The sequence below is a fragment of the Arvicanthis niloticus genome, chromosome 23 (genome assembly GCF_011762505.2).
Source record: "Arvicanthis niloticus isolate mArvNil1 chromosome 23, mArvNil1.pat.X, whole genome shotgun sequence".
Taxonomy (NCBI): Eukaryota; Metazoa; Chordata; class Mammalia; order Rodentia; family Muridae; genus Arvicanthis; species Arvicanthis niloticus.
In genome coordinates, this window is record NC_133430.1 from 27,817,375 (window position 1) to 27,838,652 (window position 21,278).

Here is a 21,278-nt window from a genome sequence, read left to right on the forward strand (position 1 = left end):
AACACCAATCCTGTCCTGTCTCCTCAAGCATTTTACAAAAGAAGCAATTCCCTTTGACAAATCAGAAAGGTCAGAGAAATACCCAAGAGGCCTCAGAAACTGATGTTTCTATTACTCCGAGTTCAGATGATCCATGAGCAGGTTAAGTGCTGAGAGATGTTAAGAGCACCAGTGGGCTTGGGTGCCCGTTTTAAATACTAGAATGGAAAGTGTCTGCTTGGGAGCTATGTTGCTATTCACTTTCCTCTTCACTGAATGACATTATAGCTCTTACCATTAATGATGGGGCCTCAGAGAAACTACCCTAGGACCAAAACCTAATTATTAGCAGAGCAAATTCAACAGACCCTGAGGCTTAGCCATTGCCCCGTGCAATACTGCCACCCAGGCTAGGACTGTTATTTGTTTTTTTATTTTGTTTATTTTTTCTGAATCATCTGCATTCTCTTTAAAGGGTCAGTTTGAATCTTGTAAATGTCTATAAAAATGATATGTGAATGGATACAGTTTTCGAGGATGGATAAGACACAAAACTTACAAATATAACATATGCAGAAAAATGCTAAGAATGAATTATGCCCTAAATATTTATAAAAGTACTCACTCTTTGAGGGAAACACAAATCAAATGGTTTTGGAATTTTATTTCCTAATATTTGTATAACTGTAGCTTTGTTTCATACTAGGGCTTTAGAAGGAATTCTAAAAACAAATTTCATTTCAGAGATTAGAAAAATATCCATAAATGGTTATCTATAGTATTTTTATCTAGTTTGCTCCGATTTCATATTTAGTGCACTTTGAATAAGTTTCCTTATGCTGAAAAATTTATAATTATCTTCATAGGTTGATGCTGTGGTCCAGTTTCAAGACATTAAATTTCTGCTTAACAGTTGATTAAATAAATGTAAATTAATGTCTTACTCTATATCCAACCTAGTACTGGTCAGGGAAAATAAAATAATTAGTGTATTTTCCCAAGTCCGGAAGTGCCAAGAGATGGTTTCAGATACATAGGCAATTAAATAAAGTGACAGCTATGCAGTGACAGTTCTGAGATACGCATAGTACTGTGAGACATTAAAGGTGGACAAAGCTTGACCTGTTAGAGTAGTGAGAAGATCTGTGTGGTTATAGTCAGCCGGAATGTCATAGAAGGATGTGTAGATAGTTGATAGGCAGATACACAGAGGACTGGTATCTGCAGTCCACAAAGTAGAGCGTGGGTATGAGAAGGAGTATAAGAGTGCTCAGGGAACTGGGGAAACCAAAACTTGCTGGGAAAGACTAAGCACTAGGGTATGATGGAAAGAGACAAGAGACAGGAGCATCCATGTTATTAAAAGATGCTCAATAAAACATCCGGTGCAGCTCAGCATTTAGATAATGAAGGCAAATTCAACTGCAGCTTTCTAGGTTACCGCTTTTAATATGGTCTATAGGACACCATGGTGATTCATAATTCAGTCTCTAGCCTCCTAAACCCCAAGTTTATAGAACTAAATACTGAATAGTTATGAATAATAATAGAACAATAATATAAATATAGAATGCTATAGCCATCTAAGAATGACTCTGGATGGCTCAGCACTCCAGAAGAACAAATTAAAGAAGCAGGATTTAACAGTGGATGATTGGATGTGCACTCTGTCACATTCACTGTTGGTAATTATTTGGTCATTCGTTGACTTTTACATTCCCGTATAAACAACAAAGATAGTAGGGAAGGGGGAAGGCTTTGAAACAAGCAGACACAGAAGATAGAATAAGAATGTGTCTCGTTTCTAAAAGGAGGATAATGTGCCACTCTATAAAACTGTGATGAACAACTCAACATGATAATACCAGCCAAATCCTTATTTCAGGTTTTGACATGCACAAAATCAATGGCTGCTATTAGGTGATTACATAATCAGTAAAATCTGTGAAATTCTAGGTACTTTAAAAACGATGAACAGTTGATCAAAGTTTAAGTGCCTCTTACATGGACTTAGCATCCATTCATGCTGTGGCAAAGAAGTAGAAGCTCACAGGACATATTGATGAAGGAGAAAGAATGATGTAATATCATCAGGTTCAATTTCCATACCACTGAAATGTTAATCATGATGTTCCCTCATGTGCATACATGTGTGTGTGTTTTTCTTTAAAAAAAAAAAACAAATATGTAGGTGTATGAATAACCAAACCATAAAGAAATATGTGAATATTTAACTATGCTGTTACAATAATAACTAATATGCTGGGTGATTCAATATCTAGCTTCTTTAGAAATTTCTGGCTGTCTCTTAAGTTTCTTTTTTGAATTGGTTGATTAGCCAAAGGCTTTGCTTGTCAATAATAGTGATCAGTGAAGCTGAATATTCTAATTATTGGCAGTTATACATACACAGTGGGAGGTTTTTTGTTTTGTTTTGTTTTTGTTTTTTTTTTTGTAATTGTTTGGTTTGTCACATGGAGAGATGGCCACTCTTCTTAGCCTAGAGTTTCCAGCCAATCAGGTTTTCTTCTATCCATCCTCTTCTGTGTTTTCTCTGTGTCTTTACGAAAGGAAAGCCGTGTGCATTCTCCATCACAAGAAAACGACGTACAGGAAATATGCATGCCTTTTCCCCTCCAGATTTTCTGTTTCTAACCTCTTGCTTTTTATGATACCTAGAGAGGAGTTGCTCCCTGTTTATTGCAGTAGACTTTATCTTGCCCACACGGCAGGTAACACCCATTGTTTTGCTGTTGTCTTCCAAATTTCAGGACTCTCTTCATTCCACTACTAGTGCAGTTCATGCCACCTCCAGCCATTTAGTCTGCTTTTATGCTTGTTTGGTAGATCTTTAAAGGATTTGCTTGTTGGTGTTCATGTTTGTCTTGTTTTTACTAATTCTGAGGGAAAGTGTGTCATTGTTAAAAGCTTACTTTAAATGGAAAGTGAATATTCATTTTTAAAAAGTATAAAAATTACAAAGACTCATGCTTGCCATTAGTCACTCTGAGACCTTCGGCAATGCACTGGATCCCATGGGCCCAAATTTCTCCATCCATAATATGTTGATATTAACATGTGCCCTTAAGGCTAAGGGGGATCTTGAGCTCATAATCACTCAAAAGGTTTTGCCTTAGACCACATGGTTTCTATTATATATTTCCTCTCTTTTGGATGTACATGCAACTTAAGAGTTTTCTTTGGCGTTTCAGATGGATGGATGTAGATTGTTGTAAACATTCATCACCCCTCTTGCTTACATCCTTAATAACACTCTTTTGATTTTCATTTTCTATAAGTCTGCCATTCAGTAGATACTACAGCTCTGCTGTTGACAGAGAGTAAAAGGATCGTGGATGGAAGCATCATAATTTTGTTTCCGGATAGCATATAATCAAATGTTCTCTGAAATAGCTCAATTTTCAGATGAAACTGTATATGTGTATTTGGAAGATTCGTTTTAATAGTCTACAATAAAACTAAGCAACTCCTAAGTTTTAATAAACTCCATTAAATGCTATGTGATTCCAGTTACTTAGACAGAATATCCAGAAAAAATATTTCATTAATTTTTAAATGTGTAAGCATAAGTATTTCAGTGTGTGTGTGTGTGTGTGTGTGTGTGTGTGATGTGTGTACACATGTGCACATGCACATCTGTCATGCTCAGAAGCTATCCAGGCTTGAAGTGTGGCTGATGAATTTCAAACCCTGGTTCTCATGATTCTGTAGCAAGCTCTCTGAACCAATGAGCAATCTTTCTGTCAAAACTATGCCATTTCTTTTAAAACTGGCATTGTTTAGTCTGTAAATTTCCTCCTCAAATTGATCCTGAAACTGAAAACTAAATTGTCTGAGCTTTTCAGAGTTAATAAACAAACTTCTATTTGTGGTTAATGACTCCAGAAAGACTAGATTTCAAATTATAGTCTTCTATTTAGTGAGATTTAGATAAAACATGATTTTGTATATATAGTTTATATGTATTAAATATACATATATATTATATATTATATATATTATATATTATATATTATATATGTATATTAAATATATAATATATTATATATAATAAATATATATTCACATTATATATACATATTAAATATATACATATTGAATATATTATATATATGTGTTATATATTCAATATGTATATAAGATCTAACTAAAGCAAAAAGCTAGCTTTGGATACATTTATCTCACTAACAAACATGAATGAAGAGTTATGGTAGATTAGTTTTGGTAAATGGTCACTGTAAAGTATATACCTCATTAATTATTAAGCAACCAAACTATTCAAATGGTAAACTGATGTTTAATAAGGCTTTAAAGTTAATTTGAGGAACTAGTGATTCATGAAGGAGCAGTTAAAATTAAGAAGTGGCTAAGAAGATCTGCTGGTGGTATAGAGGGGATATATTTTCTACAACAGAGAAAGAAATAACATAGAGAGAACCTGTGATTGATTAATTATGCACTTTGTTAGGTCTATCACATTGGAAAGTCAGTTAAATAGACTATTGGATACTTCTCATACATTAGATTTATATCCTGATTTTCTTTTTAAGTATAGCTTTTTTTTTTTTTTTTTTTTTTTTTTTTTTTTTTTTTGAATATAAGGAACAACTCCCTATTTGCTTGTTCATTCACCTGGCTTTGTCTGATCAGGAATTCCTCAGGCCTAATCCCAATTAAAGTTTACTTTAATGTTGCCTAGTCTTCAAAATAGAATTTGTGCTCAACACTAATGCTTACTGAGCTTGTCACCCCCAGATCTAACTGCACCAGTTAAACAAAATGCACCATAATATACAAAGAAACACTCAAGAGGTAGGAAAAGCAGAAATAGCATTTTGGCTCCAAGTTATAGGTGTTTAAAAGGTGAGTAGGCAAACCTTTAGCATAGCTTCAAGCAAGAGGTCATATAATAATGCTCAAGTCAAAACTACGAAACAAGAATAAGGGGAGGTCAACGAGGAGCTCTATGCATCTACATGGAGATTGCACTTACAATGTGAAAGAAGAACCTATTTTATTTAACTAAATTTTATATATTTTATTTATATATTTCCCCACATATTTTCACTGTGGAAAAAGATCTCTGAGAGACTGCAGAGAGAGGAATTTGGTCTCCAACTTCTCTAAGGCAAACAAGGTATGTTAAGGATGGGGTAAGGAGATTGACAAGGACAATCTTCAGTCTATGAGAATTTCTTCTGCAATTTCCTTGAAAATCCACAATTAAAAAGTACAGATCTGACATACATATGTAAGTAGATCACCATAAGTAAAAGTTTTAAATCCCTTGATAGTATATGTAAAAAGTAGGCAAACACTATATCCTAACTGCTTGGCTTATGATTCACAGTAATCAGAGTTCAATTTAAAATGATTGTCTATTTTGAAGATATTCAGTTAGGGAAATTCCACTAAGTTACATCTTATTATTTAATAACTATTCTCATTTTGTTTATACCTATGACTTGTGATTTCAATAAAGTCCAGTTTTTTTTTCCTTTGCCATTTCTTTAGCTTTAGATGAGACAAAAATACCAATAAGCCACTCATCCATAACATCTCTTAAAGCTCACATTTCATCTACTCTCTTATTAAGTGTGTAATCCTAATTCTAATATTTTTTTCTAAATTTCATATGAATTGGGGGTATTGACATATTGTTCTAGGAATACTATTGCATGTTAGATGTTCACTGTATACAAAAGATAATTCTTTATAGCCTGGATCTCAGGAAAGTGTTAAATACCATTAAAAAAGCATCATTGATTAAAGGTGCCCAGGGAAAATGTTCTTCTCTCTCTGTTAATGTCTGGTTTGACGTGGTCTCAAAGGATATCCCTGGGAGTTGGAAATAAATGGTATTGTAGTTATCACTGTTAAATTGCCATTCATTTTCTACTTTCCTGAGAACTAGGTAGGTATCTGATAACACAGAGCCACCAGCCATGATGATATATATAATTTTAATCATGCAGCAGCCTGGGTATGAAGAGCTCAACATGTTCACTCATCATTCCACATTTCAATAAGCCTATTGAGTCGGAAATAAGATTATGAAAGGAGAAATAACCTTCTCAAAGAGAGCTAGCCCTTTTTTTCTCACCATTGTCCACATGAACTTGAAGATTTTGAAAGCCACAACAAAGAATATATCCAGAGACCAAAACAGGCACTTTTTACTTATCCAGAAATCAACACCCTGAAAGTTATTGTTTCTCTCACTTTATTTCATTTTAGTTTTGTTTATATTACATAAAATTTATATTTGTAGAAATTAAAGGCAACATTTTTCTAATCCAATCTAGATCCCCCAAACAAATGCAGAAGAATTTGCCTTTCTATTAGCTTGTATTAACTTTGATTGAACAGCAAATATCCGTTTGACATAATATGCAGTGAAGAAGAAATCTCAACATGACTTAAAGAATGTCTCCTTAATACTTATTAGTCCCTTTATTGATGGTAAATCCAATGTGGCTCTGGAAGTATTTGCCTTTGGAAAAAGTAATTGGCTGGAGAAAATAAGAATACCCATAGCATAGATAGCTACTAAGAAACTAACAAATATGACTTAAGGACACATTACTATCCATTCCCACACATGCAAAGTTCCCAATAGAACTTCTTTCCAGTCGAGACACTATGCCAGCATCTGCCATCCTTACCACCTTCATTTCATTAGCATTTTAGCAGGTGTCAACTGTTCTTACTCAGAAGAGTACTATAACATTTCCATTTTATTTGTTATATCCTTTTTATTGGCTATTTTATTTATTTATATTTCAAATGTTATTCCCCTTCCCAGTTTCCTCTCTACAAACTCCCTCCCTCCGCCCCCATGAGGGTGTTTCCCAACTTGTCCACCTACTCTCTCCTCAGTGCCCTAGCATTGCCCTACCCTGGGTCATTGAGCCTCCACAGGACTAAGGGCTTCTCCTCCCATTGATGCCAGATAAGGCAATCTTCTACTAAACCACCAACCAAAGAGTACACATGGGAGGACCCATGGCTCCAGCGGGATATGTAACGTTTCCATTTTATAGGTGAGAAAACTGTGACTTGAATAGAGTCTTGGAAAGGTTCATAGATGACTAATGAGAAAAGCAGGGATTGATTTCAGCTACTTGAAGCCAGGTCCCTTTTTACATTAAATTCTCCTCTCAGTTGACATGCTAACAAAGGTTAACATTAATATAGAAAAAAAAAAACCAAACTTGCTATGATAAATCCTGTAACATTTTTATTAACATATATAGCGACAGCAGAGTAGTAATAAAGTACTTTGGGTAACAGTAGTCATGAAAATGTTACATGGCAATGTTCTCTTCGCATAACTAAAGAAGTGAAAAGATTGAAAGGAAGAATTTATAAGTAACAATGTGAGCTCCCATTTTTGTATATGACACCTTTGAAAAAGCTATTTGCAATTAATGTGTAAAAGTTTTATACTATGGAACAATATGCAAAGATAAGGAAAACTAGGCATTCACATAGTAATTAAACATGTGTTTGTACAACCCTGTTGGAGTACCTGTCAATATATACAATCTACTGACGCTCTGGTCTAGCAATTCAACTTCTAAAGATTTACCAAAGAGATGTTATTGTAGATGTAAACAAAGACTAATTTTTAAAAAATCCTATATTTCCTTCCTTTTTGTAGTTGTAAAGGAGTGAAAAATTACCAACCTATATTAGTAAGCTAGAACATTTAAAAACAGAGTATTATAAAATAGTATATATCTCCTCAAATGTTGTATTATATGATTACTCAAAAGAATAAAATTTCAATTTTCTTCCATGGACTATTTCCTGGCTTAGCTATTTTCTTATTATTGTAACAAAATGTCTGATAAAAGCAATGTACAGAATGAAGGGTCTATATTGTATTCCTGTAGGGAAGGCATGAAGCGTGAGTCAGCTGACTGCACTGTGTTCATAATCAGGAAGCAGAAGAGACAAGTGCTGGTGCACAGCTCACTCTCTCCCATGATTTTGTCTGCCACTCCAACCTTTGGGGTGACGCTGCCTAACTTAAGCATAAACATTCTCTTCTCAGTTAATTCACTCTTAAAATTTCCTCATAGACATGCACAGAAGTTTGGTCCCTGGGTGATTCTAGATCCTGTCAAATTACCTTGATAATAAATGTTAACCATCCACAACCCCTTACAAAATGTATAATATTTGAAAAATAGGTAGAAAACTGTTCATGTTTAGGTAAAAAAAAATGTAGGAATAGTGTTCAAGTATGTTACATAATTACAAATTATCTCTGAAAGAGTATGTATAGAAAAATGGTATTTCTCACTGTTCTTGAGGAAAGGATTGGGTGGCTAAGATCAAAGTCAGAGAAGAAAAATTTTATTGCCAATTTCTTCTATTCCATATGTGTCTTTAAGTACTTAAAAGTAAAATCAATTTGATTTTTAAAAAAAAGTTTGACTATTATCATTTAGTATAAAAATGGAAACTTTCAGGCACTATGGACACAGACAGATCAATAAAGCATCATTATGCATGGGATCTTACTCTGTGATTTTCTAATCCACTAAAGTGCTAAGATAAGTGGCCCTCTGTGATGAGAATGGACTAAAGACAGTTTTAAAATTTCCTTCCAGAAAGTGTTATGGGTGAAACATCAGCCTCTGGGAGAGTCTGTGACAAGCATGAATTAAACAGATGAATGAAATAAAACAGTTCTGTGGGTCTCACATAGATCTGGTCAGAGGATAAAATCACATATTCTGATACTCTTCCATGGAGAAAAGAGAAGTGGAGACTGATAGAAAGCAAGAAGAAAGAGGGTAAGGAGGAAGTAACAGAAGGAGGCAGATACCTAATATAATAAAATGAACCCTGTCAAGCTACGCTTAAATTAAGCCAGAACTACTCACACACGGTTGACTTTGCCAAAACTATATGTGGAATAGGCAGAGAAAATGAAGCCAGGAAGCTAAGGCAAAAGACCAGGCACATAATAAAAAAGCTGATGTAAGAACAGAAGAAACTCTCCAGTAAACCTGAGTATTTTTGGAGCCAGGATGTGAAAGAATGAATCTTTATGGCAAGGCCCACTATTCTCTGACGGTGCAAGTCTCCTGCTGATGTCAAGTTCAGAAAAATTACCCTGTGGCACTTGAGTATCCTAACATCCATATTTTTTATGGCCCACCAGATATGTCTAAGAAAACATGAGTTTGTTATAGAAAAATTATTAAGATGTCAAAGCCAAAGTAATTAGAGAGACGTTGGGGTTTCTACAACTATCTAAGTAATAAAGCACAAGTTCAAAGTTCCTGGAGGCCAAGTCATAGAGCCACCAACCTGTGAGAGGAGGTTCATGTTGAGAAAACAAAGGGTAAATTGATATCCACCAATATGTATGCATTACATTTATTTAACTGTGGCCATACTTGGTGAACACAAGGGTCTAGCATTCATTCATGTTACATGGCTTGAAATTTGAAGAAGTGTGGCACAGCTATAATCACTTAAAGATTTGCAAATCATGATCATGCCCCATACTTTCATCTCAGCAAACATTCCAATCAATGCGAACATAAGAACAGAAGAATCTTACCTGTTTCCAGAAGGGGGTGCCTTGGGGTTTGTGGCCCACCTCAAGCAACCAGAACTATAGCAATAGGCACTTTCCTCCAGAATTCTCCAGATAACAGCTCTGATTTTGTTAGCAGACTTCCAGGTCAACCTGGAGTTCAGTTCCCCAAAATGACTACTGACTCCGTTATTCTTTGGCATTTTTTAAAAAATAGATTCTAAACTATAATCTTCTTTTTCAAATATCTTTAAACACACCCTTGCAAGATAAATAAAATACAGAGATGAGCTCAATTTAACCAAAGATCTTGCTGTATCCACTCTGATATGTTGGGTAAGAATAATAATGATGGAATTTATGATGTGCTTCCCTAGAAAGATTTGGAAGTCAGAGGCAACAAGATTTAGAATAAGTGATGATAAAAAAATATCAGCAATACCAAGAGAGAGACAGTGTGAAAACTGAGTATGAAGAGAAACTTTCAACATGGAGGATAGTGTGGTTACTGATAGGGTGGCCAAAGGAAGCTGGCCTGATGAAGGTTTTATCTCTACCTCAAGACTTCGTCTTTCTCTGGTTTTATGTTTTCTCTCCTTTAAAAATGTCACAGAGTCCCTAAGAAATATCCATTTCCCAGAATCTCTTGCAGCAAATAAATAGGAGATGCACGGCATCTATTATTTTCCCTAAATAACATTTCAGAGAACCAACATTCTATATAAGAGATACTATAAATGATTCTGAATATGTATTTTGACTTAACTCATTCAATTCATTATGTCTCTTGTAGGAGATTAATCACCCAAGATTGGTTCAAACCTTGAACAATAACACTCTGTGCCTTTCACTAAGACAGCAGTAGGAGACAGAGCTGAGGCTTGGGAAGAAACCTTCCTCCTTCCCAATCCCAGGCTACCAGGTGATATTGTTTTCTATAAAGTGGAACTCTAGTTGACAATTGGGTAAGATGCAGCAAGAATTCACATTCTAAAGGAAGAACTTCATAAGCCAAATGAGACTAAGCTGTAAATCCTGATGTGAAATCAACAAGAAGATAATCCAATCACTGCTACATGTTTTTCTCTCCAAATTTAGTTGCATAGCATTCTCAAGTTCTTTCATCTGTGTGCCAATAATATGAAAGATGGATTAGAGAAAAGAAGCTATACAAAGAAAATTGCCTTTGAGGTTTTTTTCCCCCTAAACATCCATACCTACTACAGGCTTCTGCATAATGCATCATTTTGGTTCCAGTGTCAGCCATAATAATAGTTCAACCCTAAAATCTACCTCAGAAAAATATGTCACATTTACTTTGCAATTCTACATTACTCTTTGTATATGTCTGCGTACTTCTGTACTAATGAATCTAGATTTGCTTAAAGAAACTCTTTTCTCTTTGAGACAATTATGGTTCAGCCACTGGATAGTATACTACTATTCTGATGGGTTCTGTAAGATTAACAATCAGCATCTTAAATGATTATCAGGAGAATTGAAAAGTAAGACATCAAATTAAGTCCCCCAGTCCTTAAATGAAGACTAGTTACATACACTCAATGTTGTGATCAAGTGAGTTGAGAACATAGCCTTGCTGCAATGTTTTCCTCCCAAGGCTATTCATGGTTCTGAATAAAAAACACTCTATAAGGCTTTTCCAGCCATGACAATCCTGGAACTTACCTCTGGTAACATCCAGGATTAGATGAGATATAGGAAATTGGCTCCATGAACAAGTGGGGCTGGAACAGGAAAATACCTGTTGGTAACTTGATCAAATAACCTTCACTTCTCTTCAAGTAAGGCTCGAAAGTCAATGCGTTCTGGAAATGAGACTTTCCACCTCATGTGGAATTTCTATTCCCCCCAGAAGTTAGAGCAAAAATCTTCTTATAGGAATGCCATAATTTCTAAAGAAGGCAGACTCAAGTCTGACATATAAGATTCCATATATGAAATGTTTAGAAAGAACAAATTTGCAGAAAAATGTGTACATCAGTAGTTGTCTGGGGATAAGGGTAGAAGCAGGGTTTAAATGCAGATGAACAAGTGAGAAATCTGGCGGGTGATGGCAATGATCTTAATATGATGGAAGTGATGACTACAGAAATGTACAGACTTAATTATGTGATTGAGTTATAGGCTCTTGATCGGTGCCTTCAGAGGATAAAAATTATATCCTTAAATGCCGCTTAAAACAACAAAATATTCCAAAACTCCAGGCTTTGGAAAGAAAGGATGTTTTAATTAGGCTTTGAGCTATCTAGATAACATGAGAAATTTCTGCCTAATTAGAAATATTTTAACACAGCAAAATAGGACATTGCTTAAAATAACTGTAAGTAATGCCAAGATCTGTGTAAAACTTTCTATGGAATGTCTGTTTATATATGTAACTTTTCTTACATTTCCTTAAGTTATAAAGAATGTGAAGAACTATGCCATATTAATTAATTGATTGATTAAATTAATTAATTAAAAAATGTGAAGAACTATGCCTTATTAATTTGTCATACTGACACTACTTCTAAGAAAGAAGGCTGACCCAGCAACTATATAATTCTTGAAAGATGGAATTATCAAGTCAATGAATGATATGTTGCATAGTTTGTTATCTTTTCTCTGCGTTCATTCCCCAGGAAGATTCTAGCAAAGAAAAAGGCAGAGATCAGATATCACTATGACTTCTGTGTGCTAGGAAGCTGAAATGATTGAATTGTTCTTCCACAATGCTCTAAAGACTAGATTTCCTACATGCAGAATGGAGCTGTATCTGGTACAGCAAAGTATACAGGAGTGATGAAGGCTACTTCCAGATAAGTCAGTGAAGCATACTGTTTAACTACCTGAGATCTCTCCTCTCTGTGGACGTAGAACTGATATTTTCCAAGGGGGTTGGCCTACATCTAGGAAGAAATCCCACAATCTTGAAGAGTGGTTTGGGAGAGCCATTCCACTGGCACTAGACGTCATCTGAATTAGAAAGAACTCCTTCCTTTGTTTTGAGTCACTGAAATTTTAGGATGCCTTGTTATACAAGTGAGTATTAATTAGCCCAGCTGGTGTAAGACACAAGAGCACTCAATGAATATTTTCCCTTTTAATCATTATGGCCTATTCTTTCCAGTCTCATCTTTCTTTTGTCTTTCTCTTTCTTTTCCTCCTCACCTACAGTTAATGTTCACTTTTTTTAAGACAGAGAAAGAAAGATAATGAGATGTTTTCAGAATGTATATTCTTAGGATCTTTCTTTAAGAGCTGGGACATTTGAACGGACAATAAAGAAAAGGATGGATGGTAATGCTCTTTACAGGAACCATAGTGAGTCTGTTTGGTTAAAATGTTGCATCATCTCCAAGAACAGGCTTTTGCCTACCCCTCTCAAATCCCCAACAGTGATAATGCCAGGGAAGAAATGTCAGAGTCAGCAGCCACCTCTGGGTCATGAACTTTGCATTTGTAGCCTACAGTACTGGGTAGTGGAGAAGTGCATGCTGACTGCTCTCAACTAGAGGTTTTTGTTCACCCTAAGGGTAAGTTCCTGAAGACAACACATTACCATTGCAGTTCATTTTTAGGTGACCTCAGGATCTACATCCCTTTCCTCCTTTTCCGCACACAGAACAAATGCAAGAAAAGGGAAGAAGGGCGGACCCACTCCCATCAGAGACACCGTACACAAAGACTTGTAAGCACTACCGCCCCAACCCTCCAAATTACCTCTGACTCCCCTCCAAACTTGTCAAAAATTAAAACAATCCAAATAAAAAACAGCGCTCATAAAACAGTAAACAAAATAAAGTCAGTTTTTCTTTTCTTTTTAAAGAACAAAATGAAACTTGAGGAAAAACTTACTGGAGTTACAGTTTATCCTGATACAGTCTAGATGGGGAAAAATAAATGAAAGATGAAATTGCATCCTTCAAGGTAACAGCTGCAGACATCCAAAAACAATCAGTCCACCCTTCCGGGGACAGACACACGCAAGAAATGTGGCCATTTTATATTTATATATATACATATACAATATGTACAAAATTAAGGGTGGGTGTATATGTACAGTATATTAATTAGTAAAGTTGGATACATATATATATACACACACACACATATATACACATATGTATAGAGATATATACTGGTATACATATATATCCACAATAGACATCAAGACTAATTCTTTCTATTTATTTTACTTTTTTTTTTGGTTTTCAAAAATTCCCTAATCATATGTATAAAATATTACACAGTTGGGTTTTAAAAACTTAATTTTGTTGTATTTCAGAAATTAGAAAAATTATTCCACCAAATACAGATTATAACCTATAATTTATGTCCTTAAATTGATCTTTGAAAGCATTAGAGAGAAATTTGAATTAGTATTCCAAATATAATCACCAGTCTGACACATTGTGTCAATTTTTTTTTAAAAAAATATATACCCTTGAAGTTTCACAGGGTAGTATTTAACCCTTTCTCTTTTTCTAAAACCCAGCTCCCTCCACCCTCACTTTAGGTTGGGCCCCAAAGACTATAGAAATTTGTGTAGGCACAGTTGCCATCAGCCTTATACATGAGGAAAGGGTTAACACCACCTGGTCATTTGCTCTCATAAAATGGCCACTTGCAAACAGCTAACCGCACAAACACCCATCACAGATTTTAGAGAGGTGGGGGGTCAATCAGGTATAGGGTATGAAAAACCCTAGTAGGTTATTACAATTGATTGGCTTTCCTGATTGTCATTGGTTCAAAGGCTCCCAGACCAACCCACTCACAAAGCCCATCTCTGTCTTCCTGCCCAAATGCCCAGACGAAATGAGATGTCTAGAGCATTCAGGGAGAAGGCAGGGCAGGTGTGTGTAGAGGGGGTCATGGGTCCCTTTGACACCCTGCCTATTTTATTCTGCAAGTTTGCATCACAAGAGAAAACTCCTTTAGTTTGCGTTTTATCTCTTAAATGGGAAACATGGGAAAGAATTGTCTAACTGCCTGCTGACAGCCACACTATGTATTCTGTGGCAGAGCTTAGAGTAGCTATTGCTTTATTAATCAGTCTGGCAGTCATAGGCACACACTGTGGGGGAATTACTGAGTGGAGTCCACGAGAAGTCAGTAGGGAGCCGGACACCAATGGCTAGAGAAATGTCTTGGCAACTATTACTAAACTGTCCAGATGGACCTCAGGTTGGTGAAAACTCCACTCAGAATTTATATCGACTCAGATGTTGAAAGGTCAAAGCCAGTGATAAGAAAAGAAAGAAAGCTACAAGGGAAACATATAAGTGAATAAACTATGCTCTTCTACTGCTTAATGTTCACCCAATAGTTTTCAGAGGACAAGTATGACATAATGCCACCATTTGGAGTCCCCTAAAGTGAACTATTTTAAGTGAATAGGTGAGATAGGAATTAGTGGCAACCAGGCCAGCAGAAGAGAACTATGCTCAATCCAGTTAGGAGAAATTTACAATATCCAGTCTTCCTGAAGATGGAGGAGGCAGGCAGCTTGCTTTTTACATTTTTTTTTAATTTATTTATTTGTTTTGTTCCCCAGAAGAACATCTCTTGAGAAAAATCTGGGTTTGGTTTCGTGCGGTTAGGTTTGTCATGTGTCGTCAACCGCAACAGAAAAGTGGGAGCAAACAGCCCTGGAGCAATTGGTACGATCACCTGACAGAGGAGGCCACGCCCCCGCGGGTCACCTGACAGAGGAGGCCACGCCCCCGCGGGGCTGGGGAGGCGGGCAGGCAGGGAGGAGGGGTGGGACTTGTGCTATTGGTTGCACCTAACCTCACCCAAAGCTGGAGAAATACCTCTTCCTGACTTATTTGAAGAAGAAGGAGAACAGCGGGAATGGGTGGACATGCTTAGGAAAAAGGGAAAGAGGGGTGGACCTAAAGCCACCAACCCAAAGACTCCAAACAAGAAAGAGTTTCCTCTTTGGTTATGTGAAGTTGAGGATTTCATCTTTAGATGGGAGTCTGGTATAAGGAGAGGTATTTCAGTTGGGTTCATCTTCCTGGTCATGCACATAATCCATGAAATTTAAATTATACATTTAAATCAACATGAGAACTTGGGGCTTAGAGGAATAACAGACAATGTTTAAGTCAGAGTACATTGAATTATTTTATTATTTTACCCAAGGAATAAGTGTTTTATGGGAATAAAAAAAAAAAAAAAAAAAAAAAACATTCCCGGTGAAGTGTCTTCTTTAGAAGCCCTGAGGCTACAGTCTTGTTGGTGAGGGCAGGTATTTTTTTTTTTTTTTAATGAAAAAATGAGCTGGGAGAATTGATTTGAGAAAGGCCATCCCCTTTATGTCTATCTTCTGTAGCATCCAGGGTGGTCTCTCTGACTGAAAAATTCAAGTGAATTTGGGTATGCATGCCATTTTTGTTTGTTTGTTTGTTTGTTTGTTTGTTTAGTTCCTCTGGTTTGTTTCAGTGAAGTGGGAGAAATAATGGTCTTCCATTCTGGTGAGCTTTGCACTAAGTTTGGAAGCTGTGAGTGCTTCTGAAAGCTGTATGATGTTCATTCAGCTATGCCAAAACAGTATTCAGGATGTCTAGAGAAAGAATATCTGGAGAAATCAACTGTGTTTGGCTGGATGCCTAACACTGCCCTTAGAGTCTCTAGTAGGAATGGAGGGCTCCCGGCGTTAGGCTGAGGATAGCAAAGGCCTCCTCCCCATCAGTGGCTTTTCTGTAATGTGGCTCAATTGAAACTGAGCACTAAGGCAAAGAGGGATCCCCCATGTGGATGTTTTAAGGATGGCTGTGAAGAATGTTACCATTCAAACAATCCCATCACTGACCTGTAATGCAGATCTGTAGAGCAAAAAGTCAACACATAAGGATCTAGCAGCTTAGAGACAGGGGTTCTAATCTCAGCTCTGCTACTAACTTCCTACAGATGCTTCATGCTTATAAAAGCCAACGTGTACAAAAAATAAAAAATAAAACACTTTGATGATTTATCTCTTAAAATTGTTGCTGGAATAAACTAAAGCACAATCTTTGAGATCTTTACATGTACTTTGATGCCAAAACACTGTTACTTCCTATTTTAATGTACAAGGAACAAATGCTGGTTGATCAACAGCCAGCTTTATAACTTTTAAAATCATGATGTCTGGTGTATGACACCATGTAGGTCTGCTAAAGCTACATATGCCTGTCTTTAGGGGAAAAAAAACCCTTAGGAAACTTCTAGCCTCCTTGGCATGTAAAAATTGTGTTATGTCAGAGAAATATATACTAGGTTTTTCAGACAGGAGTTCAAATAGGTTAGCAATTTGAATGGATTTGGAATATGCTTCATGTGTGCTGTAGGAGGGGAACAACTTGAAACACAAACATTCAGAAGGCTAGCCTGAGCTACTCCAGGGTAGAGAACTTTAGGCTATCTTTGGCTACAGAATGATCCCTTGCCTGGGGAAGAAAATATAGTAAGAGAACAAAGTTAGTCTGGGAGAGTCTATGTGTAGATGCAAACTGTGCTTGGAGATAATTTTCTTTTATAGTTAATAGAAGGAAGAAATGACTATAACCGAGAAGGAAGAAATACTAGGAAGTCGGAGTAAAAAAAAAACTTTAGACAAATCTTGAATATGAAGACTGCATACAGCAAAAGGATTAATGTTTACTTTCCTATGTCAGGCTTGAAAGAAAAGTTATATAATCCGAACTCGTAGTTGTGATGTGCCATAGCCCTGGGGCAGAAGCAAACAGCTCCCCCACTTTAAAAAGGAAACAGTGCTATAATGATGTGGAGACTCTTTCAGCCAGGTTGTCTCGGCATAGTAGGAGCTAGACAGAGGCTGAAAGTGTTGATAGGCAAAATGCTTGGATCCCAGGTTTGGCCACAGTTTAAAATAGAAAAGATGTGAATTATGTGTTTCTAGGAATATGTTTAGCATCTATGAATAACTCAGTGTGTGAGTGTGTGTGTGTGTGTGTGTGTGTGTGTGTATGTATATTGTCTGAGAGCAAGAGAGAAAGAGAGAGAGAATCCTTCATCTCTTTTCCTCATTGCTCATCTTTCACCCCTTTCTCTGACTTCAGTTTTCCTTGGAAGGGGGTACCTGCTACGGTTGCCTTCATAGCTTTCACGCAACAGCGTTTAATGGGGAAAACAAATTGTCTATTAAAAGGCACACATGCACTCTCTGGGATGCTGTGAGGTTCATTCTCGCCCATGTATACATATTCCTCTTACTTCAAAGTTGGCATAGAGGGAAAGACTGTCTCCTGCTTTTCTGGGGTTGAACTACACAGGGTCTCATATTTGGTTTTATCCTTTACATCATGCTTTTGGGTGGGCCATTGTTCTCTCTGCTGTTTTCTCAGAGAAATAAATTGGGATATCTGGTTGTTGGTTTTAGGTAATGTAACATGCTAGGTTTGGTCCAGTTGAGGAGGGGAGGGTTTTGTGGGAGGGCAGGCAGGAGGGGCAGAGGGATGCCAGTCCCTGTAGGCTTCTCAGTACTCCGTGTTCTCAAGGCTGTTTGCTATGCGGGCCGCAGGCTTTGGGCCTTTGAAGGGTTGAATACCATCTTTTGATTTACCATGGTGGATGGAAGGGAGGATTAAAAACTTAAGAACACAGATACATACACAGTAAAAGTTTCAGCAACAGAATAATAGTTTAGAAAATAAACATAAGATAATCAAATACATACACATACACAGACAAGAAAAAAACTGAGACGTATCGAAAACAAAAAGCAGTTGAGATTAGACAGGAAACAGTGCACTGTGTCATAAATGCTAAAAACCAAAAATAAAATAAAACAGAACTAAATGAGCCACTACTCAAAACAGTCCTATGTCTTCAAGGTTTTCATATTTTGAAATCGGTACCAGTTGACCTGACAGTGGATAAGAGCTGTGTCTGTTCAGAAACCCCATTTAGTCAGCACAGGTAGTTTTTGATGCTGTTGAATCAGGTATGTTTGTCTATGGCTCTGGCAAATCTTTCTTTAAAACTTCTATATCTAAACACAGTCTAGAAACCCATATGGATCCGCCAGCTTAGAAGTGTGGATTCGGCCAAATCATTCATTCTGGCATCTCTGAGCACTTGGCTTTCTGCTGAGTGAAAAGACCAGAGACACGAGTGTTTGTTTTCTTACAAAACCAAGTGGTTCCCATTCTCCACAGAAAATAATTAGGAACCAGTAAAGAGGGTAAAAGCAGGAAAGAACGTGAGGCTGTAAGGTTCTAATGGATATCCATTAGAGGTAACTGCAGAGGAAGAACGCATCTTGTCTCAATAAAGCTGCAAACTCGAAGTCATCATCATTTTTGCAAATCTAGGTGAAGTTAATATGTGTGGGTCGGAGCAAATGGTGAACATTATGAGGCAACAGTCTTTATACCAAAAGAACTGCTGGCAACTTATTAAGAACACTAGTGAGGAAGACAGGTGTAAGTACCAGTAGACCCACCTTCCATAGTCAGATGTTCTGCGCTCTTTCCAATGGGATAAGAAGGACAATATATCTTGCTGTCTGTCCTTCTAGGAATGAACTTAAGATCTCAGTGACATGGGGGCCACCAGAATAATCCATAGGAATAGTTACTATGGAACTAGAAACAAGGCTGAGTGTAACTCTCTCCCACCCACTCTCATTTTGACTCCTCCCTTTCATCTTTGACTGTTTTGAGTGGTGACCAAGGAGGTGGACTTAATGGGAATATGACTGATTGATCAAAAGATGGACCAAAGTAGCGTGTTTTACACAAAGCTAAACAATTCCAAAAATCAAGAAAGGAAACTTAGAAAACGAATAATCTAGTAAGGAAGTCACCACCATCAGAGACCAAAAATTGACATCAAACCCTCATGCAGAAACAGGGAGAAAGTATTTGTTGCTTTTGTATTTTTTTTTTTTTAAATCCATGGTCTATTAAACAAGAGGTGAGTGGCTAACTTTCAAGAAACAAAGAATTCAATGAAAATGATGGAAATCAGAAAAGAAGGAAAGACAAGCCCAAACAGAATGACAGAGGGTCCTTCATACGATACCTAAGTTAACCATGAGCTTGACACGCCCACCATCCAACTCCAGACGCAGCGTATCTGCAGAGTCCCTGGAGGTAGTGGCTACCAGTAGCCCATAGGCTCGCTGTGACATAAAGCGGAAGGAAACATCCTCTGCCTCCGTGTGCATCACCATGGGCATGATGACCTTCATATACATGCTGCCATCGTAGCTCAGGATGGATGCCTCTGCCAAAAAGAGAATGGATATCATTAGCACAAGGAACATCAGAGTTTGAAAGGCCCTTTTTCTTAAAGGCTGTATTGAGCTAGCACCAAGTTGGTAAGGAAGTAACCTGTGCTTAATAACTCGACTGCTATTGCCTTTTGACTGTATGACCTGGTGCAAATTAATTAAATGCTAGGTCAGTAGCTCTAAACCAGTGGGTCATGACCTCTCTGTGGAATCACATATCTGATATTCTTCATATCAGGTATTTACATTATAAGCCATAACAGTAGCAAAAATAACAGTTAGGAAGTAGTAATAGAATAATTTTATGGCTGGGGTCACCACAACATAAAGAAGTGTATCAAAGCCTTACAAAGCTTTATGAAGGTTGAGAACTACTCTAGCTCTTTATTCTTCCTTAGTCTTTATTTTTTCATCAATTGATTTTCATACAATAGTAGTTGACCAACACAACACAACACAGACTCCATGGTTTCTTGTGCACCTTTTGTTTTGGCACTTTTTTTGTCATATCCTATGATGTGTCTGATACTTGCTCTACTATACACACAGACCTGAACAGGGCGCAATATTGAACACTAGCTATGAAAGTGAATATGCCCTACGAAAATTAGTAAATTGTACTGCAGATAAATCAAAGGCACAGAATGAACAACTTGAAATCTGTGCAAGCGTTTTGATGTGAAATAGGGGAGAAGAGGTTTATAGCCATCACATCAAGTAAACACAAGTGGCAGAAAGCTTTCTGAGGTAGGACCAAACAATGGATAAAGCTCACACCGACTACATGTCATGGTAAGAGGTGCTATGATCATGCAATGAGTTAAGGGGGGGGGGAGGGTAGTACTAGATGAACAAAGTACTGGTGGTGTTCTCATCAATCTTATTTTATTTGTGTTCAAACAGAGCTTGTATAAGGAATGAAAGAAAGCCACATGGAGTTGGTGTGTTCTTCGGCCCAAGCACTTGATTTAAGAATCATGAGTCCCATCCACCCACGTCATCAAACATAATCTCGATATTGTAATATGGTTCTATATTTCCTATTTTCAAATAAGAAAACCAAGGTGCTCAGAGTAAGACAACGCCATCTCAGCGTGACACTAGCTGCGCTATAATACATTACTTTAGACACCATGCCTAGAGACTATTATTTCAATGCCATGATCCTCCGCATACAAATTTGTTTAGTTATCCATTGACAAACAGCAGCATAGTAAAGAAATTCACTCTTGTTCCTATGAAGCTAGCTAGTCCCTTGATTCAGTATCCCACCCTGAATATATTCTTCATTAAACATTAGTTATCAGGTAGTTGCTACTTATATGGTCTGTGGTAAATATGCAGGTGAAACAGAAACCCTATGCTAAAAGGAAACCCAGAAGGTAAAAATAACTGTATTAAAATTCAAAACGGTTAAATGATAGCTGTATCATATAGCTGATAGTAACATCTGGAGGAAAAAAAGGAATG

At 36.9% G+C, this 21,278-nt stretch overlaps 1 protein-coding gene across 47 annotated transcripts in view; it reads right to left on the bottom strand.

The window, feature by feature from the left end:
- The window catches only part of Nrxn3 (neurexin 3), a 1,548,305-nt gene that overhangs the window by 916,978 nt on the left and 610,049 nt on the right, over window positions 1–21,278 (bottom strand). For 37 of the 47 annotated variants that reach the window (XR_013106667.1, XR_013106666.1, XR_013106665.1 and 34 more), the window contains 2 exons: window positions 19,598–19,801; window positions 13,418–13,444 (listed from right to left, as the gene is read on the bottom strand). Coding sequence is in view for 44 of the 47 variants with exons in the window: in XM_076921533.1 (XP_076777648.1) it covers window positions 13,418–13,444; window positions 19,598–19,801 (231 nt within the window). In the remaining 3 variants the exon portion in view is untranslated. The remainder of the gene's footprint in view (window positions 1–13,417; window positions 13,445–19,597; window positions 19,802–21,278) is intronic. The other 10 variants (XM_076921537.1, XM_076921535.1, XM_076921530.1 and 7 more) reach the window with 1 other exon arrangement.